The 27,959-nt window shown below is 43.3% G+C and overlaps 1 protein-coding gene and 1 long non-coding RNA gene across 2 annotated transcripts in view; both read left to right on the top strand.

Moving 5' to 3' along the window:
* SLC35E3 (solute carrier family 35 member E3) overlaps window positions 1-22,923 on the top strand; it is a 74,794-nt gene extending 51,871 nt beyond the window's left edge. The window contains exons 2-5 of the mRNA XM_078676611.1: window positions 3,310-3,420; window positions 10,914-11,072; window positions 20,078-20,160; window positions 21,347-22,923. Of these exons, the coding sequence (XP_078532737.1) occupies window positions 3,310-3,420; window positions 10,914-11,072; window positions 20,078-20,160; window positions 21,347-21,533 (540 nt within the window). The 3' untranslated portion in view covers window positions 21,534-22,923. The remainder of the gene's footprint in view (window positions 1-3,309; window positions 3,421-10,913; window positions 11,073-20,077; window positions 20,161-21,346) is intronic.
* A 104-nt stretch (window positions 22,924-23,027) lies between these two features.
* On the top strand, window positions 23,028-27,615 carry LOC144818834 (uncharacterized). The gene is made up of 2 exons (XR_013607168.1): window positions 23,028-27,124; window positions 27,267-27,615. It is a non-coding gene; the product is annotated as an uncharacterized LOC144818834 (long non-coding RNA).
* Window positions 27,616-27,959: the final 344 nt, after the last annotated feature.

Raw genomic sequence — 27,959 nt, 5'->3', positions numbered from 1 at the left:
TTATTTGAAACTTACAGTGTGTTCTTTATATATTTAAACTCGTAGCATCCATTCCTGTGAGCCCTCAGCCATCTTTAATCGATCGATCACTACACTCTCAGCACTCTAGCCTGAGCGACGGTCATGCTCTATATATAGGTACCTACTTTATACTTAATTTTATCATCTACATCCTGTGATCACGAAATATGTACTAAGCACGTGATTTTTCATGCAGGCATCCACCCGGGTAAAGCGAAATAACTTCTTCTGAGACCAACACTGTGGTATCTCAGTCCATTTGGTATGTTTGTGAGACATCTACATCATTCCTAATTATATTGTATATAATTGTGTGGTCCCAACATGTACAGGTTATTCTGTCGGGTAGTCTGAAGTTATGACAATGATACAACTTTGGTGCAAAATTCAGTTTTGACTTATGGATGCTCCACTATATATATAAAAAAATTTCTTTAGCAATTGACTGTTTTTGCTGACTTCATCAACTAGCATCTTTGTTGCTATGATGTCGCGTTCTCAATGTATGAGGGGCTTTAACAATACCTGCATAACTGACTGTATTGCTTTGAAACAACCAGTTGTTGTCAGATGACACAAACCTAGATGAATGCACTTGTCTTCTAGTTAACATCACAATGCAGTTATACGATGATTGTTGTCTTGTATTTTGTATTAAGTGTCTGCTTATTTGTTAACTAGGTCTGTTTTGTTATAGTCAGTTTGGTGACATAGTAAGTCATGTCTAGTTCTAATCAGTCATGTTTTTCTGTAGTTAGTCATGTCACATGGGTGTATGAAGTAATTTGGTTTTCAATTACGTTAGATTTGTAACTGTCAACATTTATGTTACAGATTACAGCACAGCTTACAGCAGTGTTTTAATGACATCAGTCCTGAGGATGGTCTCGATAAATTTATTGTAAAGAGACCGAAACGTCGACCTTCATCTTATCTCTACAGTGTTTGATTCACGTTGTTTTTTGAGATAGATGTTTTTTTTAGGTTTTGCTGTGGTATTGATTATTGTACTATCACGTCATTTATACCAGCATTTCCTCACCTGCTTTTTTTGATTTATTGCTGATTTAATGAACTTTTTGATAAAATTCTTTTTATATACACCTCTGTGTTTTGTTGTTTATATGTTTATATGTTTCAATGTGTTTATATTTTGATTACATGATTTACACATTTGGTGAATTAATTTCTCCATAATTGACATTGAATAATTGATTGTTCTCCTGAAATATATCCCTTGAAGGCCCCCTTACCTTTTCATTTAATTACCCAAGCCCTCAAGGGTGTAACTGGGTTGCTCACCTCTTTGAATCACTTTCCTGGAAACAGCCATAGCGTTTCACCAATTTGGAAAACCATCTCCATTTTCAGCCGTTTCCTGATTGTTGAAGATTGGCTCATGTGTGTGCTGCAGTACGCCCGTTGGTTCCTGTTGGGCAAATCATAGTTAGCAAGTGTATGCTTAGTTTGTGGCAGGACAGCCATCCGCTTTCACCGTGACTGTAATGGATTTTTATTCATCTCTTCTGCGAATTACATGTCCACTGAGAAACCAGTGTTTTCGTATTATACACTTTAATAACATTTTGATAATGCATGTGCCTTTTCCAAACATGCCTTTTCAATTATATTTTTGTGGTAAAGGCAGACATGGTAAAGGCATATGTATTATCAAAATATTAGTTGTAAAAGCATGCGTGGGAATGGCAAATGCATAGTTCAGATGGCGTTGTAAAGGCATGCGTGTTAATTGCATGTGTGGTTCCATCATACAACAGATCCACATTGCAAAAGATGCAAGATAGAGATCAATCAATCAATCATGTGTTTTTTGAGCGCGACTACTCACCCATGAGGGTCTCAAGGCGCTTGGGAGGAGGAGAGGTGCAGGTTCCAGGCAATCAAGGAGCGGGGGGGGTCTGTCGAAGAGCCAAGTCTTTTGAGGTTTCTCCTGAAGATGGGGAGTGATGTTGTCTGAGGTGGAGCAGTAGGGCGTTCCAGGCTCTGGCTGCGAGGAAGGAGAAGGAGCGGCCTCCCGATTTGGTTTTTCTAGCGTGGGGGACCACGGTGTAGGAGAGCTGGGCTGATCGTAGGGTCCTTTGGGGTCCGTGGAATTGGAGTCGGCTGTTCAGGTATGCTTGTCCGGTGTTGTTGAGGGCTGTGTGTGCGTGGGTTAGAATCTTGAAGGTGATTCTAGCCTGGAAGGGGAGCCAGTGGAGTGTACGCAGGTGCTGGGAGATATGGCAGTGTTTTGGCAGGTTGAGGACCAATCTTGTGGTGGCGTTCTGAATGTTTTAGTTGTATATTCTTACTTGGTTCAATATGACTACTTGATGTCTGTAGTCCTTTCTTAGTGTTCCTACCTTCTCTATCTCCCGGTCAGCTGTGGGGTTTTACTGCTCTGCTGTCTTATCTTGTCTAACTTAATAAATATATCTTAATAACCTGAAGACGTGTCTTGCTGCCTACCTAATTCTATTTACAACACTTTTGTAGCTTGCGGGTGAGATTTTTGTTTATTGCGCCAGTAAAGTGCGTTGCCGTAGTCTAGATCCTATTGAATTGTTGATGGAACTCAGGGGGGGGGGGGCACTAAGATTACAGAACTTTATAATTCTCAGTACGCACACATACATTCTGTTTTACTGCCCCATATCAAGGAAGAAGCTATTATACAGCTCATCCACCTTGAAAAATACAGGGAAACGCATGATTCCACAAAAGGGCAAATATCAACATTAAAGTTGCTTTTGAAGGGATTCTGGGTAAAACATGGGAACGAATGTGAAAGATACTTTTAGAGAATTCAGCATTATGATTCAGAATAGAATCGTATTAAGTTATGTTCCCAGTAGGTTAAATTGGATCTATCAGAACGGCTTAAATCAATGCTGGAGATTTGGCAAAGGGCAGGCTTGATTATTTACTTTTGATTAGAATGGGGTCAGATACCATCATGAGGAAAATAGGCCCTTAGCCATACGGACAAGATCTTCAGATGACCAGTGCCCAGGGGGAATCTTGTCAGATTGCAGAAGGGGTCAGTTTAGAGCACGGAAGAGTCCACTTTACCATATACTAGGAGCAGCTAAAAGACTCCTCCCTTCAACAACACAATTCAAATTGCTGCCACAAATGTAGCGGATAGTAACCGATCCTAATTTGAGGAATGAGGTGTACTTGCGTTTAAAGATGCCTATACCATGCAAAATAATATAACACATTCGAAAATCGGATCATGTTGTAGGTATAAGTAAATTTGTCTTGTCCCTTTTTTCTTTTTTTCAGATCCCGATAACACTTGGAGTCATTCTGAATTCATACTATGATGTGAAGTTTAATTTGCTTGGCCTCGTATATGCAGCTCTTGGTGTGGTGGTTACATCGCTTTACCAAGTGGTTAGTAACCGTTAATTATGTTTTAGCAGTGCATTGTATGACAAATGTTTGGAATTATTTTTTTCTAAACTTCAATAAAATGCCAGTTAAAAAAAATGGACAATAATTGTGAATGTAGGAAAAGTTCAATCTTAGCGACCGAACATTTGGTTCTGGTGCTCTGACCTTGCACTGTTTCAAGGTTGAGAGAGAGAAACCATGTTAACTTATGTTGTTTACTCTGCGCAATAATGATTCCTTGCCAAGGATATCTTTTTATGCATGGTTTATTTCAGTTCTGACTTGCACAGGTCCACCAAGATGGTGAGGTAATTATTCCCCTTGTAATCTCCTTCAGAATAAAGTATTATATCCTGAAAACCACTTTTATTAAGGGTTTGTTACAAATTATTCTATACCTCTAGTGAAAGTTAGGTTTACATTTTGCTGGAGAGTTGCATGTGCTAAACGAATTCTGCATGTAGGTTGCTATGAGATTTAGTAGATGGATCCAGGGATGGAATTATGATCAACTTCATTTTGGAGATTATTGAATTTACAGCTGGAAGTTCAGAGGGAGAAGTGAAGGTAACACTGGAACGAGGCTTGTGATGGAGCTCAATTTAAATGTACAGTATTTCTGACTGTATAGATAAACTAATTAACAGATTTTTCTAGCTTAGAAATCTGCAGTTTGTGCTTTCTCCTAGTAAAATCACTTATTTGAATGGAATAGATTGCCAACAGTGTAACCGGTTGATAAAAGGTTCAATGTCTTTTTCCATAAAAGTTAAATCCCATTATTTTTAGATCGAGCATTCAAGTCCTCTTGTATATACTTTAGTATACACTTATATGTGCATGTACTTTGTGGGCTCTACAGATCAGCCCTAGGACTTGTCTGCTTCCGCTTAGGGACTTTCTCTTCAACTGCCTCTATTTAACTGTCTTGAAAGAAAATGACCAGTAGAGGTCCGTAAAATACCAGAATTGCTTTCTCCTGAGGGACTTTTTTTTTTTTTGGCAACTGCCTCTATTTAACTTTCTTGATAGAAAACGACCAGCAGAGGTCAGTAAAATACCAAAATCACCTTAGCATTCTCTAGATTCCAGTCCATAGAAATTGTCTTCCACAAGCACCCGTAGACAATATTTTTTTCAAATCTTGTATTTTCAGTGATATGACCACCGAAGGCCCCGATTTTATATTAAAAACAGCTTTGGACTATACCATTTCCCACTAAAAAGGCAGTATTTCTCTCCATGTGTTGCCATATGTGGTAAGTAATAACGAAGTCTTGAAACGGAGTACTTGTTGATGTCAGCTTTATTGCAGCACAGAGAAGATCGGACCATCCCCTATCTGACCAGAGCTCCAACTGCCAACAGGGCAGATAGGAATTCCAGAACAAGGAACCTCACAGGATTCTAGAGTGCTAATCTAGGAAGAGAGAAAAGCACTGTACAACATATCTACCCCCCTTAACAAATAATAGAAAGCAGAAATAATTATCACTGTGAAAACAATGTGTAAGATCAACGTATATAGTCATCTAGATAAGTGGGTGGGCGCCGAGGGCGAGAACTCCTTAGAGTGGCCTCTCCAGAGAGGGACGGAGGAGATGAAGTAGGAACTGAGTCAACCAGGGCACCACCATGTGCGTACATAGAAGCAGGAGCATCACCACTACCCACCTCCCCCCGTCCAATGGAAAGAGAAGGGAAACATGACCCACCATCAGGAGTTAACAAATAACCATTGCAGCCCCCAGGACTACCACCCTCTGAACGATCAGAAGAACCATCCCCCTTTCTTTGAAACAGAGCCACCCTCCTATAGTTCCAAGTTTCCCCGTTTTCTAATACAACAAAATGTGGAGAAGCTTTTTTGACTCTAAAAGGACCTCTATACTTGCCAAGACCCTTAGAAAACCTACCTGGTTTCACTTTGACCAGGTCACCCACTACGATGGGTAGGGAATTATCATTAGGGGGTAGGACCTCTCTTCCCGAACACCTCAACCAAGCAGGAGTCAACCATGAGACTGGTGTGCGTCCACGCATCAATTCAAAAGGAGATTTCTCTCCACTTTTATGAGGTGTTGATCGGTAGGCCCACACAAGTTCTTGCACCCGTTCATGTGAAAAGCAGTCACTTTGCACAAACATTTGAATCACTCCCTTCACCAGACGATTCACTCTCTCGCAGATTCCATTCCCCTGCGGGTTGTACAGGCTTGTCCTCTGATGTTTGATGCCACACTCACGTATAAATGAAGCCATCTTCAACGACGTCAACTGAGTGCCATTATCAGAGATGAGGACAGATGGATATCCCTCATTCAAGAAAACACCCTTCAAAAAGGCAATAGTAGTGTCAGTGTCAATCTCTTTCTCAAATTGCACACAGAGCCATTTAGAGAAACAATCAATCACCACAATGGCAAACCGTTGATTCACAGGTAACTCATTCATAGGGCCTATGAAATCTAGGCAGATGCTGTGCCAAGGTAGGTTCTCAAACCCAATTTTTTGTGGTGAGTGTGACCCCACAACCTTTAAACGTTTCTCTCCCTCTTTGCAATAATCACACTTCACCACACAATCCACAGCATCATTATCAACTGTCGGCCACCAGAAGTTCTCCTTAACACGACGCTGAGTGAGCGTTTGACCCAAATGGCCCTCATGAGCCAAACTGAGGATTCTACTCCGCAATGAACTAGGAGGAATAAAACGATCACCTCGCATCAACACATTCTCCCCTTCTAGGGAAAGTTCGTCCAAGATTCTCAAATAAGGTCTAATCTCAGGCATAACAGTGCTTTCTCTTCTTGCCCCTTTAGAGACAAGGTCAATAACAGACTTTAGAACTTGATCCTCTTCCATACCCCTCACCCAGTCATCTCGAGAAAAAGAACCACCTCCTAAAAACAACACATCCTCCACTACTGCAGCTACAGCAAAATCATCCAAGGCATTGCTAACATATTTGCTAGACTCCCCAGAGTGTGCTGGAAGACGGGACAAACAATCCGCCTGGATGTTCCTCCAACCGTGAACAAACTCAACCTCATATTGATAATCTTGTAAGCGAGAAGCCAGCCTCGCCAACCTGGGAGACCCCTTCCCAGCACCACCTGGGGCCAAAACATTGACAAGTGGTTTATGGTCTGTTCGCAGAACAAATTTATAGCCCCATAAATAGGTTCTGAAATAGCTAGTGCCCCAAACAGCTGCAAGGGCCTCACGCTCTATGACTGAATAACTGGATTCAGAAGCGGACAGAGGCCTGGAAGCAAAAGCGATGGTCTTCTCCTCTCCTCCATGCTTCTGCAAAAGCACCGCACCGAGTCCCACCCCACTTGCATCAACCATCAAGACTGAGGGACGACCTGTATCAAAAGGGGTAAGCACACCAGCAGATTTAAGCTCCTTTTTTATCAGACTAATGCACGATTCATGCTCAGCGGTCCAATTAAATTTGACACCCTTTTTCACTAAGTATCTCAGAGATGTGGTTTTGGATGAAAAATCCCCCACAAACTTTGAATAAAATTCGATTAAGCCCATGAAGGACCGAAGTTGATCCTTATCAACAGGTGAGGGGGCTAACTCGATGGCCTCTAATAGGTTCCTCTTAGGCTTTATGCCCTCTTCAGACAGAGAAAACCCTAAGTATTCAATTTCCTTCAAAAGGAACGCACACTTCTCTTTCCTCAAAGTAAGCCCAGCATCATCTACCCTTCGCAACACACTCTGCAGGATCCTATTATGTTCCTCAAGTGAATCTCCGTAGATCAAGATATCGTCTTGAAAATACAAAACTTTGTCTAGACCCTTAAAGACCTCTGAGACCAATCTCTGGAACACGCTGGCCGCAGAGACAAGGCCAAACGGTAAACGCGTGAATTGGAAGGTTCCTTCACTAGTAATGAAAGCAGTCAAGTGCTTTGAAACATCATCCAGACAGATTTGATGGTAGGCATGCTTTAGATCTAGCTTACTGAAAAACTTGGCTCCTTTAAGTGTTGACACCAGCTCACCAATATTTGGTAGCGGAAATACATCAGCCACTACACATTTGTTCAACGAACGTAGGTCTACACAAAACCTAATCTTATTGTCAGATTTTTGAGAAATTACAACAGGCGAAACCCACGGAGATGCTTCAACGGGCTCGATGATGCCTCCTTGGAGCATTTCCTCCAACGTGGCTTTAACCTCCTTCCGCAAAGCAAAAGGGACTCGTCTTACCTTGTGTTGGACGGGAGTACTACCTTCCTTGAGAATTATATGGTGAGAGTATCCTACCAGTTCTCCTAGTTGATCACTAAAGACATTTTTGAATCTCTCCAGAATCTCGTTCAATGAAGAGCTGTCAACAATTGAGACAGGATCATCAGCCCTGGGATTGACTACAATGTGTAGGTCGTATTGCTGGTAGCGTCCTAGAATGGCTGGTCCATCAATAGATATATACACCTTACCCACCGCTGACCTATTCCTGAATTCAATTTTTCCATCAAAGTAGCCCAAGAGATCAATCTTTTCACCTTGATAGCCAGATGGAAAGATGTCACACTCTTTTAAGCTCCTTTCGCCCCACACACTCCTCATCAGGGATATAGGGATAATGGTCCATTTTGAACCTGTGTCAACCATCAATTTGACAGATTTCCCATCAATTGTAAATTCTGCCTTTAGGATTCTCCCTCTTCGCTCCTCACAAGAACAAATGGAGTCACATAACACCAATACCTTATTCACATCACGCTTCAGTTCACCAAATTCACTGACCACTGTCACTTTCGAACTGTTTTTGTTTCTGCACATTTTGGCGAAATGCCCCATTTTCCCACATCGTAAACATTCCTTATTGTTAGCAAAACAGAATTTAGCATCGGAAGTATGTGAGTAGCTCCCACACTTCATGCACATTTTAGAGCTGTTTTTGTTGTTAGGCTGTACATTCTTTTTCTGGAGTATGTACCCTTTTTTCCTAACAATGGCAATAGCTGCCGCTTCCTCGTCACTATTGTCACTATTCACCATTTTATTGGAGATTTCTGCGATTCTTGGTTCTAACCCACTCTTCTGCAACTCCTTCATGCATTTTTCGCTTTCTTCCACAACTTTGGCCAAGTCTATGGCTACTTTTAACGTAGGATTCTTTGCCGCCCACAACCGTTCCTGGACCTTCCTATTATTCGCCTGGACAATAAGTTGGTCTCTGATTAGTTCGTCAGCCATCTGACCAAAGCTGCACTTCACAGAAAGTTTGCGTAAACGCGCAACAAAGTCGTCAATACTTTCACCCTCCAACTGTTTGTTTTTATAAAACTTATATCTCTGTAAGACAAGATTTTCCTCTTTTCCAAACCTAGTCTCCAGTCTCGTTATAGCTTCTTTGAATTCATCTACCTGTGACGTGGATCCTGAAGATAGAGCTTGTGGCAGAAATTTAAACACACGTTGCCCCTCCTTTCCTAATGTAGTCATTAGCAGGGCTTTCTTTCTCTTCGGTGAGAAATCCTCTCCATCTAGGGCCTCTATGTAATTGTAGAACATCATAATCCAATCTTCCCATGCCATAGACGGATTCCCTGGTTCAGCCAAAAATTGGGGAGGAAGAGCCACATTAACTGGCTGTGCCATGCCAGCGGTATATCGCACTAACAGGAGTCAGGTTAGCAAAGATGTGATGAGCACTCCCACCTTAGCTGCACTACGATGTGATAGCTCTTAAATAATGAGTAACAAGTATAATGAGTAACTAGGTAGTGATATAGAGAATAGTTTCTTTGTAAATAGATCCGGACACAAGCGCTTACCGCATGAATGATTCACCTTCAGTGTGGCCAGGAAGATGTGGATGAGTCGTGTCTCTTATGCGACTCTAAACGCCGATGCTTCGGTGTTGACAGATACTTGGGTCGCGTCTCTTACGCGACTCATACAGCTAATGCCACAGTGCCGCCAGAGAGACTAGGGTAAGTCGCGTCTCCTACGCGACTCCAATAGCTGATGTTATAGTGCTGTCAGAGAGACCTGGGTGAGTCGCGTCTCTTACGCGACTCTGACAGTCAGTGTTTCTGTCCCATAAAATGGCTGACTACGTCTTGCGTCAATGCGTCGGGACTAAGACTGCTGCTTAGTCAGACGCTGCGTTCCACTGTTGCGTCTTGGTGGTTGCTAGGATACAGACTCTACTCTTCGGTAGTTACGTTACCAGTAGAATACTGTCTACGCCACAGTTGCGGTAATGTCTTCTCAAGGCCTTTGAAGCTCTAGGCCAACGCCATTCTTCTCCACGACGACGCCTGGCCAAATCCTGGGACTGTGACCACTCTCCTTACATGACGCCTCTTGCGACGATCAGCTGGAGATCTGCCTCGCTTCGCCCGCTGCACAGGGTTCGTGGGGTTATGGAAACGCTACCTCTCCGTAATTTCTTCTGCTGCAAAGGGTTAAAGCTGTGGCCAGATACAATATCCACGTCCAAGTCGCCAAATGTGGTAAGTAATAACGAAGTCTTGAAACGGAGTACTTGTTGATGTCAGCTTTATTGCAGCACAGAGAAGATAGGACCATCCCCTATCTGACCAGAGCTCCAACTGCCAACAGGGCAGATAGGAATTCCAGAACAAGGAACCTCACAGGATTCTAGAGTGCTAATCTAGGAAGAGAGAAAAGCACTGTACAACACCATACCTGGCGTGTCACCCAGTTTGGTGCTTACTTTCTCTCCATGTTAAAGAACAGTAGATGTTTTAGCACCCAGGCTAATGTGCTGCATAGCTAAATACATGTAAGGTCCCAAAGGCGAGACCGATTGCATTGCAAACGCTTGTTTCTACTTGGTGGGATCACCCATAATTTATCTAATGGTCAATAAAGAGAGGGACAGTTAGGAGACAAATTGAAGGCATCAGCCTGTAACTGATTGATTGATGTAGAAAACGACATAACGGGATGGGTTAGTCTTAGTTACAAGTTGAAGTAAAGATGAGGTAGCAACTACAAGGAGAGGCAGAGCAGATGAACAAAAATGTCTTGGACACTGAAAGGCACGTAGACCATCTGTGATTACGTGAATGTTCAGAACCTTTGTGAGTTATTCTGTTAAAACTATAATGGAGATTTTTGGGGTTATTGATGATATTCCTTAGTAGATTCACATCAGTTATCATGCAGTTATGTAGAGCTTTTTCTGCAATTCATTTTGTGCAAATGTTATCACAGCTGCTCAAGTTTTCCTTCTCTGATTTACTCTGTTTTTATGGCTTGTACATTAAAGGATTCCTTTGGCTACAATGATTGTTGTCCAGGAAACACACACACCAACCTTTGGTCTGCAGTGGTCCCTTTTTTTTATTTTACCAGACTTTGAGACAGTGCTGTTTTTAAGATCATGCTTGTTGTCCTGTGATATTTAGCCTTGCGGGCTGTCCACATTGTACATACATTGCTGTGTGCCTCCTTCATCTCCTGATTCTTACTATTTCTTCTAGTGGGTGGGAGCTAAGCAGCATGAACTCCAGGTGAACTCCATGCAGCTGCTCTACTACCAGGCCCCAATGTCTTCAGTCATGTTGATGGCTGTTGTACCTATGTTTGAACCAGTTATCGGAGAAGGAGGTATATTTGGACCGTGGTCATTGGATGCTTTGGTAAGTTGGCATTTACATTTCCTCATTAAGCCCATTATTTGTTTATTTGTTTCTGATGACCAATCTCTGACATGGGAAGCTTGATGGGCATTAGTGAAAGGGGCCAGTGCATGCTGCAGCAGGAGGGAAGGAGATGCTGCAGTTAAGCATAGGGTTATCAGATAACTTCAGGTCTCCAGAGCCATCATGCCCCACTCCTTTGATTTCATTTGACGCCTAATGTCGTGTGGAAGTTTTCGTTTTGCTCACCGCATTTCAAGAATTTGATTTTGGAGTGGTCTATTGAAAGAAGACTCTACCACATTGGCTCATTGTGTCCTTATCCATGTGGCGTCGTCTCCCTCTCAGTTCACTGGCAATTTTCCACGTTCACCAGCGGCTAACTGGGTGGGCAGGAAGGTATGGAATAGATGAGAAGTACTAATGACCACATGCAAAGATGTATTGCAGAAAAACAGTGGTTCCCTTAGACAATTAGTCAAATAAGCGATCGACCACAAGGTTTCAGTTAATCTTAAGACCAGACCATTATTAGGCCACGAGGAAACAAAGAGCAGGCAGATAAAAAATGTTATATTGCAATTAATTAATTCACTGCACCTTATTGAAGCGTTTCAAATCTTTCTTTTGGTAGTGTAAGGAAAGATCCGGTGCTCACAGTTAAGTGAAAGAACGTGTAGTGATATGTGAGTTATAGAGAAACGTGCTTCATCTAAAAATAACAAGACTTTTGAATACTTAAGTTATTTTTATATAGTAAAATATGAGGCGATATGTCTACGGTCGATGGTGTTTAGTCCTCTATAGATGTGAGGTCATCATCAGGACAAGGCGTGTGAGCACCTAATATCTAAAACATGAAGAGACATTGATTTCTGATATACTTGAAAAGAGGGGGGCCTGCATTTCTATATCCTGTATTTCATTACAATATACACTTGCCTGGTGGGCGATTAAGTTATTAAGGCAGTTGACGGTTTCTTATGGATACCAAATACTGAGTGACCTCCAGGACATTGATTGACATGAGACATGGCATCATACGGGAGGGAAGAGGATACAAACCCTGTCCCTAAGGGCAAACACAGTATTACTGATATTCTACCCGTTGCCCCATTGCCATTTTGTAATGACACTGCAGATTCCATACCCCTAGCAGTTGTTTCCTCTGACTCGTTAGCTCCTAGTAGTATTGGCTTAGGGATGGAGGGTGGTTACAAAATCGCGACCTGGAATCTAGGAGGGTTAGCGAAAAAACAGGGTACAATAGGGTGGATGGAGTTTATAAGTGACCTGGAGATCGCCGACATCCACAACAGCTTCGGCGCCCCACCCACGCACCCAACCGTCGAACCAACGCCCCCCACCGCCACCCTTCGCACCTGGACCACGGTGACCACCGAAGACACAGCCCGCACGATGAACACCATCCACTCCGGATCACTGACCGACCCCTGCCCACACCACGTCTTCAACAAGGCCGACTCCACCATCGCACCCCAACTCCGGAACATCATCAACGCCTCCTTCAACACCGCCACCTTCCCGGAGAGCTGGAAGCACGCCAAGATCAGCGCCCTCCTGAAGAAACCTACAGCGGACCCCACCGATCTCAAACTTCCGCCCCATCTCGTTCCTCCCTTTTCCTGCTAAAGTCATCGAGAAGATCGTCAACAGACAGCTGACTGCTTTCCTCGAGACAAACGGATCCCTCGACCCCTCGCAGTCCGGCTTCAGAGCCAACCACAGCACCGAGACCGCCCTCATCGCAGCCACCGACGACATCCGGACCCTGCTCGACAAGGGGGAAACAGTGGCCCTCATCCTCCTGGACCTCTCCGCTGCGTTCGACACGGTCTGCCACCGCACCCTAGTCCAGCGCCTCAGCAACATCGGTATCCAAGAGAAGGCACTGGAGTGGATCATCTCGTTCCTCGCCAGAAGAACACAAAGAGTCCGCCTCCCCCCGTTTCCCCCCGTTTCGCTCCGAAGTCATCTGCGGCGTCCCGCAAGGATCTTCACTCAGCCCCACCCTCTTCAACATCTACATGAAACCTCTCGCAGCCATCGCACGCCAGCACAACCTCAACATCATCTCTTACGCCGACGACACCCAGCTGATCCTCTCCCTCACCAGAGACCCCGACACCGCCAGAACCTGCCTACACGAAGGGATGAAAGACGTCGCCGAGTGGATGAAGGACAGCCACCTGAAACTGAACTCTGACAAGACGGGAGTCCTCATCCTGGGATCTTCGCCCTCCGCCTGGGACGACTCCTGGTGGCCCCCAGCCCTGGGCACCGCACCCAAGCCAACCGACCACGCACGCAACCTGGGCTTCATCCTGGACCCCTCCCTCTCGATGACCAGACAAGTCAACGCTGTCTCCTCATCGTGCTTCAACACCCTGCGTATGCTTCGCAAGATCTTCCGCTGGATCCCGACCGAGACCAGGAAGACTGTCACCCAGGCACTCGTCACCAGCCGACTGGACTACGGAAACGCCCTCTACGCCGGAACCACAGCCAAGCTACAGAAAAGACTCCAGCGCATCCAGAACGCCTCCGCCTGACTCATCCTGGATGTCCCCCGACGCAGCCACATCTCCAGCCACCTGAGGAACCTGCACTGGCTCCCCGTCGACAAGAGGATCACGTTCCGGCTCCTCACCCACGCACACAAGTCTCTCCACGACCTGGGCCCCAAGTACCTCAACGACCGCCTGACCACCTACACGCCCACCCGCCAGCTACGGTCCACCAGCCTCGCCCTCGCAGCCGTACCACGCATCCGAAGAGCCACCGCCGGAGGAAGATCCTTCTCTTACCTGGCTGCCAAGACATGGAACTCCCTCCCCATCCACCTTCGGCTGACCCAGGACCATCTCGCCTTCAGGAAACAACTCAAGACCTGGCTGTTCGAGCAGTAGCATACCCCTCCCCCCAAGCGCCTTGAGACCCTCCCGGGTGAGTAGTGCGCTATACAAATGGCATGATTGATTGATTGATTGATTGATTGATAATATGTATCCAGGAAACGTGGTGTATCGGTCCTGTCTATTTTGAGGGTTTTTCCACACACTGCCTGGAGGCTGAGCCATCAACTCCAGGGATTGCAAAAGAGGGGCTTGCGGTCCTTTTATCGAATAGGCTCCCGGTAAGCATAAAGAAAAAAACAACAATGGGCCCTCATTTATTAATTTTATGGCTAACATTTAGGGGAGGCATGGGCATGATTTTGGTTACTTTTTTATAATAATGCTTTTATTAACACCCATGGTAATGTGGTCTCGGCCCTTGAAGGGGGACTGGAGACTATACTCCAGTCCATTACTAATCGCTTCATATTAATTTGGGCAGGAGATTCTAACATTCACCTATGCCCACTTTCTGCTACATGGGTATGTGGGGGTCACTGATTAGGCTGGGACTGGTTATTTACGCTTCCCTCACAACGATTATGGTGATCAATTGAACTCTTTGATTACCAAGTTTGATTTACACTTATAAAAAAAAAGTGCTTGCGATAGCAATGGGGACCCCATACAAACCTTTATAGGGAGGAATTCTACATCTGTTATTGACCATATGCTAATATCAGCTAATGCATGCAAGTAGTGTACCATACCTAGGGTTGCCAGGACGGGACTGAGTGACAACAACTGTATTATATTGACAGGTTTTTTCTGGGGGAAGACCAGTGACACACCTTTTAGTAGTATTAACAACGTTGCTCCAATAAGACCAAATGGGGTCCGCATAAAGTGGGATGGAGAGGACCCAACCCAAACTATGCACGACATTTGCTCTAAGGGCTATAACGATATCATTTGTTGCCTGGAAGATGCAGTCACCCCCATTCAGTTACTCCATAGTTTTACTGGCATTACCAACATAGTAGATGCACTTATGACCCACCCGAATATAATAGGCCATGTTAAACGTAGAGGATGGTTTGACCACGCAATTACTATAGCCTCTAGGGATTTAAAATTTGCCCTTTGCAGTCAACCCAGAGATAATCTGTTGATTAAATCTCTCCGATTCAATTGTAAAGAGGTGCTTCTAGCCACCATAACCCAATATGTCACGGGCTGCGGATACAGCAGATCGTAAATTATTATGGTATACTGTTAACTCCCTTTTCCTAAAGGATAACTCCTTCCCCAAATTGTTGTCACATGTCATCTGTGATGCCTGGGTTGAAATTTGTAGCTCTCCGATTGCAGAAATGGTGACTACCCAAAGTAAGGAACAGGTGATCTGGTCCCCTTTACCCCTGGACATTACTATAGAAGAAGTGTCATGGGCCTTGAAGGAGAGTAAACCGGACAAAGCCCCAGGCCCAGATGGGGTCCCAGTAGATTTTTTTAAAGATCACCGTCGATTTATGAGCCCCAATTTTAACTAGAGTCTTCAATATGTCTGCAACAACCGTGATTCCGCCCTCATGGGTAAAGTCTACTATAGTCCCAATTTTTAAGAAGGGTAATAAGTTAGATCCTAGGAATTACCAGCCAATTTCATTGTTAGACTCATCTGCAAAAGTGATGAGCAAAGTCCTGCTTAAGAGACTAGAAGAACGGGCCTGTGAATGCTCAATACTTTCACCGGTACAGTTTGGTTTTAGGAAAGGTGTGGAAACCCTAGAGCCGCCATGTGTGTATCTGGACCTACTAATAGGTAAATATACATATGCCAAAGGTGGAAGACTAGATCTCTGTTTTGCTTATTTGAGCAGTGCTTTCAATCTAGTAGACCATACCATCCTTTGGACTACTCTGCTCGCTATGGGAGCGCCTAGGCCTAATATTTGCTTTTTGGCATGATTATACAAGAAGCTAGTGTGTAAAGTATGCTATGCCCACGAGGCAAATGCACTAATAACTTTGCAGTCAAACAGGGTATTCGGCAAGGCTGTGTACTTGCCCCTTTACTATTTTCTTTGTTTATAAACGGGGTGGACAAGCCTTACAAACAGTGCATGCAGACGCTCCCCAAGTTGCTGTGCACCCCACACCAGTGCTTTTGTATGCAGTTGATGCTGTCTTGCTGGCCAGGACCCCGGTGGGGCTACAGCGTTTAATGGACATTTTGGGAGATTTTATTGCTGCCAGAAAACTGATAATTAATAAAAGCAAAACTTGTCTAATGATTTGTGGGTCAAGGAACAAACCATGTAGAACGTTTTTTATGGATAAGATGCTGGTGGCCGCTGTTGATACCTTTTGCTATCTGGGTATCACTTTTTCAGGTAACTGCTAATGGTCCCGTGAAGTCACTAATGTTAGTGGCAAAATGAACAGATGTATTCATGGAATTTTCAGATTTTCAGCCAAGCTGGGTTCTAGGACGGTTAAGGAGATGATGGCAATCTATAGGGCAAGGGTTTTATCGATTGCAACATATGGGGCTGGTGTGTGGGGCCACCATAATAGTAAGGCTCCCCAGAAGGAGGAAAATGGTTTCCCCAAACACTTACTCTGTCTACCTACTTCGGCCTCTTCCGAGATCATTCATAGAGAAGTAGGGCTACAGTACCTCACAGATATAGTTACACTTCACCCCTTGTTGCTTTTGTGTTCGATATGGTCCAAAGACGACACCAGTTTTGCCAAGTTAATTATTTTAGACTGTTTGTCCTTGGACAATGCACTGGCGATTCCTATGTTAAGTTATATTAATGCTTGGTACAGCAAAATATTTAAGATTCCTGTCTGGACCAACCCTTAATCGGTAACCACATTTACTAAATTGTCTATCAAAGAAACTTTGATGACCGATAAAAGGGAAGTCCGGTTGGATTGTGAGAGAAGGAAATCAACTTTTAAGTTTTATCTAACCTTTACCTTAACGGAGGGCTGTCAAGATTATGTAACCTATACTCTTCATCTCATGTACCATTTTATATTTGTTAGATTTAGATTGGGATTTGCTCACCACCTAGTTGCCTTCCCTAATATGAAAACTTACCCCCTAGATTCTACCCCTTGCCCATGTAAAATTTTAAAATGAAACGAAGAGAAGCAAATAAATGAAAGAACTGTTAAAAAAATGTAACTGGCTAACCAGTTCTGATTCTAAAGCACTTATTTTCAGGTGGCTGTAAATCAGAACATGCTGTCATTGACAGTGCAAGAGCTCCAGTGACGTAACCATTACCTCATTCAGTATGTGATGGCTGGCTGGCTGGATGGCTGGATGGCTGGCTGGCTGGATGGATGGATGGATGGATGGATACACAGACAGATGCAGTGACAGAACCACTACAGAACATACCTGACCCAAAGGTCCTCTATGTATTTATATGGAGCTACTAATATATGACCTTTATATATCCCAGTGGCAGTTGCCACTGGGTACTTGCAATTAGGGCCATGTTTCCTTAGGATTTTTTGTTTGCTAATAATTTAGGCACCGTTTGATGAATATTCACAAAAAAGTCTCATTCTCCTCCACTCCTTCCTGGAAAATTTTGGGGGTATCCTTCAAGCAGGGACCTAGGAAAAAGGGGCAACGGGGCAAAACTTGTTCCCAAATGCAGTTTTCCGTAGGAAAGCTACACACCACTACAGCCAAAATGGCTGAATGGAATTAAACCAATGTTGGCAGAAATCTAGATCTTGATCCAGAAAACGTGCTTTTTGTAATTTGATATTAATACGTTCAGTAGTTTTTGAGAAATTAAGTTTCAAAATGTACATATATAAATAGTCATAGAGGATCTGTTGATCCAAAAGCTCAAAAGATATGAACTGATAGGTACCACAACATCAACAAAGATGTTGCTGCTGCCATTTTAGGACTCTGGGACTCAATCCCCTGTCCTCAAAAAAGGTTTACCAAAAAATATATGGGGGCAGGGTAGGGGATAGGGAATGCCTGGTTGGGGCGGTGGGGGTTTAATGAAACCGCAGTTCCTGGTAACATTTAAAAAAACAAAGAGAGGCGGGCTCCCATCCATTTGATTTTCAAACCCCCTAGGATAGGCCAGGACTCGAAGGGTTGACAGTATGCATAAATACTTTGTCCCGGGAACCCAACCCCCAGGACACTGACATTAATCTACTAGAGCGTAGGCAGGGACTATTTTAGGGCTCCTGCCATAAAAAACCTTGCCAGACTGGAGCCGATATCTATCTCCCTGCCTGTGCTCTAGCAGGCAGGGAACAGAAGGTTGTCCCCCCTCCTCCTCTTCCCTTGCCCTATTTCCAGGGGAGCACATAGAAAAATTGCTCCCCCGGAACAGAAAAGATCACATGCCGGCTCCTCTGACCAGCACCCAAGGAAGGATGCTGGCAGGGTAGCTGACAGGACAGGGTGGGATACACTCCTCCCCCCGACCCCCATCCCTGCAGCCTCAATGTGAGAAAAGTTGTAGGTACCCCAAGAGGAACCGGGGCACCCATGAGAAAAAAAGAATGATTGGCACCCAGGATGGGTGCTGGCTGTTATAGCCAGCAGTTGCCGTGTTAGGAGCACTAATTACACTAAAACTGTGGATGTCTCGGGTGGGACTAGGACAACCAAACTTTTAATTAAAAAATAATAATAATAGGGTGACAGGATGCACTCTTTTATTATTCACTGTTCCCAGCCAGGAGCCTCCAAATATGCCCTTTAAGGGCAGATTTCCATTATTTGTTGCTGTTTTGCTGTGCCACAAACTGCCCAAGGGCACCATCAACATGTTATAATGCAGGGAGCACCTCAGCCCCCGGAACTTTTATTTTTAACTGTAAGTCTCCTGAGTTATTAAACGCATGATACCAGGACATATCCCCATTTGTTTTTAAAGGATTCCGATCTGGGGCTGCAAGCTCCTCAGCTAGAGCGCATGGACGCCTTGTGGCTGGTTCTATAGCTGCATTTTGTGGCTTGAAGAATGTTAAAGAAAGACTCAACACGTTTTATGGTTGTTTTGAAGAGAAATACTTTAATGTGTGACCATGATGATTATGAATGTATTGCCATGTATATGTTTTGAAGTACACTCAGTTATAGTTATTGATAAATGACTGTCGATTTATTGATAAATGAAAAAACGATAGAAAGAGGGTCCAAGGGAATGTTTGAAGACCAGGCACAGATACGGCCCCCAAAGAAGACAATACGAAATGTAACTGTGGGTCTAAACAATCTACCTGCTATTCAGGGTCTGACATAAAACTCACTGCCAATTATAACACTAAATCATAAAGTGTGACTCAAGCACGACAAGATACTTCCAAAATGTGAAAGTACCCATCAGTTATCGTCCGGTACCGTCCTTGTCATCATCAGGGACTCCTCACACCAAGGAGAGTATACCTGCAGCCACTTGTTGTATTAGAAGTGGATGCCCCAGTGTATTGAGGGTGTGTAAAAGGTGACCGTGTCTTGATAACTGAAAAGCAGTACTTTCACATTTTGGAAGTATCTTGTCGTGCTTGAGTCACACTTTATGATTTAGTGTTATAATTGGCAGTGAGTTTTATGTCAGACACTGAATAGCAGGTAGATTGTTTGGACCCACAGTTAAATTTCGTATTTCGGATTTATTGATAAAGCCAACAAGTCAGATTTATATATGTTGATGTGATGACCCCTTTGAAAAAGCTAATAGGCCTGTTTGGTGTTCCGACCCTTTGAAAAAACCTGCAGGTCTGTTTTACTTTAAAAATTACACTCTTTATATTGTTACATGATCTAGTCAACTGTGCGCAGGGTTGGAGGGTTAGGCGCAGAGCCTGGGCATACCTTTTATTTGTTACGTGGATATCTGCATTTTGAATTTTTAGGTCCGTGTAGTTTGCTTCATGATGTAGATTTGCCTTTAAAGTGTAAAATAGAAGGGATGTAAATCTGGTTCCAGGAATTGCAAATGCATAATTACTTTTAGTAGAAATTAAATTGACGGTCTGTTGATTAGAAACAATTAAATAAAACTAACTGGCTAACATGGATAATCCTGCCACGAGTTTTGACTAGGTTCAGGCTTTCATGTTTGTATTTTTTGCTTGCAGAGTCTGGTGTTGCTTTCAGGAATCATAGCATTCTCGGTGAACTTGTCCATCTACTGGATCATTGGAACAACCTCACCTGTTACGTATCCTTTTGATGCTCTCTTTTCTACCTCTAATTTAGAGGACTGTGGTCCCATACGTGTCACAGCTCTACATGTATGTGCATTTTCAGTCCTGTGTGAAGTATTCATTTCTCTTTTGGTAGGGTTGGGTCTGGAACTCGAGTAGGAGTGTTGTTGTTTTAATACATATTTGTGGTATTATCTCATTGTGTGTGTGTGTGTGTGTATATCCGTGAAAGGCGAATCTTGATATTTCCAAGTGCCCACGCTTGCAGTAAATTGCAACTTTTTCTACACACAATGCAACTGTTACCTCCTCGAAAGGATCCAGAGAAGAAGTATTTTATCTCGTGGTTGCTTTAGTGAACCACCAATGCTCTAATTGGACAAGGTGCTGAAAACTATTTATGTGGGACAGATGACCTCCAGTACAGAGAGGACTGATGTCTCTTGCTTTCAGACTGTTTACATAATTACTCGTGTGTATGAAAGCATTCCTCGAAGCTCCTCCCTGTCATACTGCCATGCCCATTCTTTTACTGACGTCATTGTTTGAGCGAATCCCTATATCTTTCCCTGACATGTCCTGTAAATGCAATATGTCTGAACTGAGAATATGAGCACTTTTTAAATGCATGTGTTGCCAAACTGGAAAAGGTTTTTTAAAGATTCGCTTTTTAAATCACACAGCTTGCCTTAGCTTGTTTCGTTTGCAGGAATTGTAAAGGTTGCAAAGGAGCAAATTTGTAACACTATGTCAGAACGTGTGGTGGGCAGTGGACGTAGCCAGAGGAAGGACGGTTCAGCTTCCAGTTTCAAACAGGAACTGTACCTGCCAGATGACATCATTCGAGTCTGACGACGTCATTGCTTCAGATCTATTGCACCTGAACATGGTAAAGAGTGGGGCAGGGGGAGGCGGGGACGAGCCCGCCAGTATTTCAGAGATGGGAATTGGGGAATCTTTGCTCTTTTAAAGTGGCGCACCAGATGCACCTTTACCCTAAAGTGATACTTAAGTGTTTTTTACCCCCAGTTTTAGACTTCCTTTTAAGGTCTGCATTGTCAAGTCCAAAAACGTGTCTCTTTGCAGATGAAGACAAGTAATGTTGGATGCTGATGCATTTTCTCTGTCTACCTCTTACTGTATACTACCCTGCGACCCCATGTATACACAATCGTCATCCTCCTTAACTACGGTCTCCAGATACAACATGTTTGGGCACTTCAAGTTCTGCATCACTTTGCTGGGAGGCTACATCCTGTTTCAGGACCCTCTGTCGCTGAACCAGGGTCTCGGAATCAGCTGCACCTTGCTCGGCATCTTAGCCTACACGCACTTTAAACTCCAGGAACAGGAAGAGAATAAGAGCAAACTGACCCAGCGCCCATGATGGCTGCTTTTTGCAGCAGGAGAGGTGGGCTTTTGTAGGTGCCTCGAGCTTACCTGGACCTGTGCCAAGGAACTACATTGTGAAATGCGGAAGGAGCCTGTCCTGACATTTGAATCTATCTCGAGACAGTGGGATTTACATTTCATGTGGCCGTCAGATCAAATTAACAGATTTATATTTTTATTGTAGAATCCAGGACTGTGAAACATACGCAGGTACCGCACGCCACCCGTGCTAAAGCGGCTTTTCGGTGTACATGTGCATATGCCAGAGAATGGAGATTTCGGCCATTCAAGAACAGCATTTGATACTGTTTCCTCATTTTTGCATTCTGTGTTGTGGAAAAAATACTACAGTGTATGCATTCAGTGATGTTCGCGTGCCAAGACAAAAACCGCGAACTATACTAGTTTTAGCTTTTTTTTTTTTGCCTGTGGGCTTTTAATACAGTAAGTATAATTGCCTTTGTAACACGTTTATTTCTAGCCACGGCATCAAAATTAATTTATTTGTGTATAATAGAGAACAGCACCATGGTTTCCTAATTCCTTTTCAATTTAGAAGGCTGAACAAACCTCATCCCATACATATTGCAAAGGGTAATAAATGTAAAATCAGTGCCCAAATCCAAGGACCTACAAAAATACACATAATGAAATGTCAGGCCTAATATGTGCCCTTGCGGACAATGTACATTGCAGTAGTGGGGGCATGGTAACACAAAGCCCTTAAAGGAGAAGTATGGGCCCTCTTTTGTTTCTAATGTACTGAGCGTTTACTTTTCTCAGTATTCAGTGAAACACTGCCTTTCACATGCACAAACTGTATTCTGCAAGGCGTTGGAAACTTTCCTGCCAAAGTGAACCATGTCGTAACCTTTGGCATGCATCACATAAAGCGAGGCTGCAGGCACCAACTCCATTTGTAAAGAGGTCAGTTGCAGATGCTGACTGTCACGGTGCACAGAGCCTGGCACCGAGGGGTGAAGAGCAAATACGATTTATTGAGATTTTTGGTACTTTTGATATTTTCTTCATAGGAGTAGCCAGCAACTGCCGAGCAGCATAACGAGGGGATTATTAAAATGTATTTTTTGTCACAAGAGAGGGTAACTTTCATGGAATGCAGTTGCATTAACGTGATTTAAAAAAAAAAAAATATGAAAAGGAACACTATGATGTCATATTTGTTAAATAAGGAATCCATCTTTTAGGGGCTTGACTATCTGATCTCCGAGGCCAAGGCAGGTTTTCACGCTGGTTCTTTTGTGAGGGTCAGACTCATTGTGTGCACGTCGGCAGCGAGGGATCAGTCACACTGCACCTGGAGACCTTCTTTCCAGGCATTTAAACTTCGGTTTGACTAAACGTGGACGCTCTTTTGTCTTTATGTGGAGCTTCATTAACCCCTTCAGCGCTAATGACAAGGGTAACTCGTCATGGACTTTCCATTGATTTCAATGGAAAGTCAATGGAGCTCAACCAACACCCTTAGCAGCCAAGTGGTTAAAGGCAGAGAGCTCATCATCAGTGCCTATTAAAATAAACATTCACACAAGCTTTCCTTGCCAGCGAGAGAGCAACCCAGAAACTTTCGGTTTTCGCTGTTTTCCCCCTCCAGAGGACACCTAATTTGCTGCTGAGATACTGTGGTATTTTAGCACGGTCTTCCTCGGCATTCCTTTTTGTTCTCATTCAGTCAACTCTAACTTACTTCCTGTGCCCACACTTGAAAGACCTTCAAACTGGGCATTTCTGAAAGTGTTGGGGCACCTCTTTTTGTTCCTCTCGGCCTCTTCCACGTAGCACCGTAAAGACATTTTGTGAATCCTAACCAATGCTGTAGTGTAAGTGACCATTAGTTGCAGCTTGCAATTCCTTCCTGGACGCTTCTTCTGAGCCCTCCCTAATGGGAAGGAAGAGTTTCTATGCTTATACTATGAACGTTTCGTCGGTGTACGTATGATTGAAGCACCCCTTCATTAAAACGCAGATGAGGTACTCGCCCGGCCCTTGAATTGCAAAGTTGGATGGGCTTGCCAGTGAGGCTTATACAATGATATGGTCATAAGCGAGTACATTACTGTATATGTAAAAGGCTAATCTCATGGAGTTGATATGAAACCAGAGATGTGGTCTAGGGGTGAAGTTGCAAAGCTGTGGGACCAGAGTGCTAAACTTAGACTTCCCAAATCACCTGCTTTGGCGATGCATGTCCAATCACTTTACTTCCCATTCCCTGTGCTTCAATTAACTCACATGATCATTTTAGTAATAAATACAAAAGCAACACTGGCATCAATTTCTATGCAGAAAAGTGGGCATTTACGTTTGAGTTTTGTCCTGAAATGAGACCAAAAATTAGATGGTTTGTGTATTAGTAGTCTTTCTAGACAACAATATATATATATATATATATATGGGAATGCAGTTTCTGTTGCAGGGGGTACACACGACTCTCCTGAATGTCCTTTAATGTGAGTAGTGTATAAACCCCAACAAGGCTGCTTGTACCTGCAGTTAAAGGATGAAAGTCAGTATTTAAGTGTTTAAGGGGTGATTTATTTTATTTTCAAGGGGGTGGATGATAGTACTCATAAGGATGCAAACTGCAAATGTTTGCTTTTCCTTCTTGAAACTCCTAACCCTCATTTCACTTTAATATTGCTATAAAACTAACTATGTGAGGAGTTTACAGCCCAGATTTTTACGACTTTCTTTCATTATTTTTTCTTCCCTTCAAATATAGTAGGGCTTGTTTGAACATGTACGATATTGTACAACTGGGTTTTAGTCACAGCCCAAGATGGAGCGTTTTGAAATACACGTCCAAAGTCCTTACACATGTCTTGTCCAAAGTCCAGCATTGTATTCCAGCTTAACCTAGCAATGCTATTGCGAAATGGTGAATACATAATGGAGTCGTAAGTAGTAGAATACGACCCTTGGAGGTGGAGCTGTGTCCAAACTGTTTCACCAAACGCCCTTACATTGCCTCCTTATAAACTTTTTTTGTACAATAGAAGTATAGACAATTTGGTTTTGCTTTTCAGGTGATCATTGCACTTTAATTTTCGATTAACAGTAGAATTTTAGGTAGTGATGCAGATTAGGCAAATGCCTGTAAAACATATGAAGCGGGTTCAGAACATTTCATTCTCCTCCAATACGTCTCGTGCCCAAAGGCCATTGAAGTGGAACAGCAATGCTTTTAAGAGAGTCTTTTGGCATAAGAGGATTTCTGATAATTTCTTATATAGCAGAAAGACTGATGTTTTTGTATTCAATAAATCAAATATACTTGTTTGGGAGACAGAGGCCCGCCTCTCTGAAGCAGATGCCAGGTCTGGATGAAGACTGCAGCACTGTTTCCTCTTTAGAAGTTCCTACTTCAGCAAATCTTTGTAGGTTTTATTGAATGTTATCCAGTATATCTATACGGTTCACTTATTTTCTGTAGGCTTTATTCATGTTAAAATGCAGTAAATTCCCTCGGATGGCCATACTTTTTCCTTCCCACATTAATTAAACTGCCCATACATGGTGCTATTGAAGTTGTAAATCTTCTCTTTCTCCTGTAGTCGGTTTGTAATTTACTGACCCTCACAGTCATGTGATTGCATTCTCACACCTGTCCCTATGGTCTGAGTTTAACCTTCTAAAGCTCACAGCAGGTTATATAGCTGCTGTTGATTGGTAACAACAATTCCCCAAGCTTTGCAACGTGCCTGCTCTGTAAGGATCATACAACTATTGTGGCTCTTTTCCCATAAACCATAATTGTTTTGTAATCCATATAGCTTCATGGCTTGTAGTTGTTGTGGGATTTATCCTCTGAACTGGAAAACGTGGATTGGATCAAATTGGTCCATTGTACATCATTATTCTCGTACTTTTGCATGAATACAATCCTATGGGTTGACTTGCAGAGGACAATGTCTTCATGCTGGCCATTTCTGAAAGGCCTCAGTAGTTGAGCTTTTTTTGTCATCTACATCTGTTCCACCATGAACCTTAATAACGTCTTTAGTAATTTGATAATGTTGTTCCGAACATGTCTATCCATTTTAGCTTGTGCACATTATCTGCTCCCTTTTTTATTGGACCTCACTTCTCCAATGGTAGCATTCAAATTCTTATCCTATGAATGTATGTAGGGGCCCTTGAGAAGATTTCTTCTTTCAGCGGGTGGCATAGAATGCTTAGTGATGGGTCTCTCACCCTACGCCACATACCGCATAACTTTCCTCTAATGTGTAAAGGGACTGGGTATGATGCTTAAGCAAGTTGCCAAAGTGTTATTTAAATCCACCTGTGAGGTGTCTTTCTTACTTTCTACCTTTATAGGTAGTAGACAGTATTTGTTCTATTTTCTCTGATTATTTTTTCTTATTTAGGGGTTTTCTTGGCCATAGAAATGTTGGGTAGACATCTGTGCCCCCACTGTGTATAAGGCGCACTGCCTTGGTCTGTGCTGCCGCGAACCTTTTGTTGCCACCGGTGCAGCTACGAATTAGCACCTGCCCTATCGGCAGCGAATTAGTGAAACGCAGACCAGCTTGTTGGAAATGCCAATCCCAATTTTGCTTTGAAAGTGGTAACGTGGCCTGCCTTTCGAAGGGGAACTGAGATCACTCTGCAAGCGGGTGCAGTGAGTGACTGCACCTTCCTGCAGGAGGATTTTTGGGGGAAGTCCTCTTCAGGGAACAGCTTGGAGGCGTGCATTGATAGCATGCCACTTCATGTGGCACCCAGTCTGTGTGGCGCCTGACGGCTCCTGTGCCTCTATTATAGTACGGTGAAGTGCAGAGTATTCCCTCATTTGCATGGGCTATAACACCCCAAATGAGGTACTCCCCCTGAAATTGCATTTGTGCTACATGTGTGCTAGCGCAGTCTGTGGTACAGCGCTGGTTGTGCAAGAATCTGTGGGTCTTTCTGTAATATCAAAGGGCCATGGGGGCATAAAAAATGGGTGCACACGTCCTTTGTGCTTCCAGAGCACTTTACATAACAAGGCCCCTGAAAAGTCTGTAGCACCCTGGCTCTTGTTAAGTGAAGAAGATTAAACTTTCTCTGTAATCTTGTTGCTCTAGCCGTGTTAAGAAACACTACAATCTGCTACTATGCGAACTAACAAACCTTAATTTTACTTTCCTATATTTGTGGACAAAAGAGGTCTTTGGCTAGAAATTCTGTTCAACCAATCCTAGGACCTCTTGCATCAATTAGATGTTGAATAATTAATTTGTGATGTGCAATCAAGAAAAATGTAGCAACAAAATCGATTTCTGTTGCTGCACTTCGACCATGAGCAGACCTTTATTATTGGGACCAGACCCAGTGTGAACCGTCCAGTCGGTCGCAAACCTATTCAACACGTTGCAAGCACTTACTGTCTAAAATACAGCGCCTTTTAAAATTGTAAATCATGTATTTTATTTCTTTTCTATTTCCTAAACAGTACTCTAATATTTTGATTGATTAACTTTGCTCGCAGGATTGAAAATATTTTGACATTTTCCCACCGATTTGTTTGGTGTCGCTATGTACCGTGCTCATGTCGTTTCAAATGAAAACATCAGTTTGAATGTCTTTAACCCCTTGGATGCTGGCCCGTTTCTGCCGCTGTGCGGTAAACAAACGAACAGGAGGGGCCGTGACGAACCCCAGCCGTCATCCGCACACGAGCATCGCGGAGCGTGACGGCTGGGGTTCGTCACCAGCATGCAAGGGGTTAAATTATACTTTATAGACCGAGAAAGCCAACTTCATAATTTGTGCTGTGCACAAACGAGTTGAAGGTGGGAAGAGATCAATGTGAAATTCTACATGACAAGGATTGAGCCAAGCGGTTGCACTGACCAAAGATGGGACTTTCTGCCAGAGCAGCAGCGGCGCTCATTCATAAAGTCTGAGTTCAGTCTTGGAGTCAGTGAATGCAAGTTGTTTACAGAGAGCCAACTGTTTGCTTTAAAGAAAATTTACGAATTATGATTGTTATATCTAGTGTTGAGAAACTGATTTTTATAAATGATGTATTGCTAAGGAGCACATTAAATCACAATCTTTGTGGTACATGAGTCTCTGTATTGCTTATTTATTTTGTTTGAAGGCGTTGCAAAGTTACATATTTGGTGCTAAATAACAGCTCTGGCAAGTAGGTATTTAGTGATGTATGTAGGTCGCCACAGTGTATGGGATGGAGCTCGCTATAGGTTATATGGCTGGCTTGGTGTGGGTTTATTTTTATTTATTTATTTATATTTATATGGCGCACAGCTACCCAACAAAGGGTTTCCCGGCGCAGCAGATCCCAATGTCAATGCGGTTACAGAAAACTAGATGTTAAATAGCCATGTTTTTAAGGCTTTTCTGAATTTGATGTAACTCGGCTCAGACCGCAATGTATGAGGCATTGAATTCC

This window comes from Lissotriton helveticus, chromosome 1_1 (assembly GCF_964261635.1).
Source record: "Lissotriton helveticus chromosome 1_1, aLisHel1.1, whole genome shotgun sequence".
NCBI lineage: Eukaryota > Metazoa > Chordata > Amphibia > Caudata > Salamandridae > Lissotriton > Lissotriton helveticus.
The sequence above is the reverse complement of the archived record's forward strand: the minus strand, read 5'-3'. Positions and strand labels throughout refer to the sequence as shown.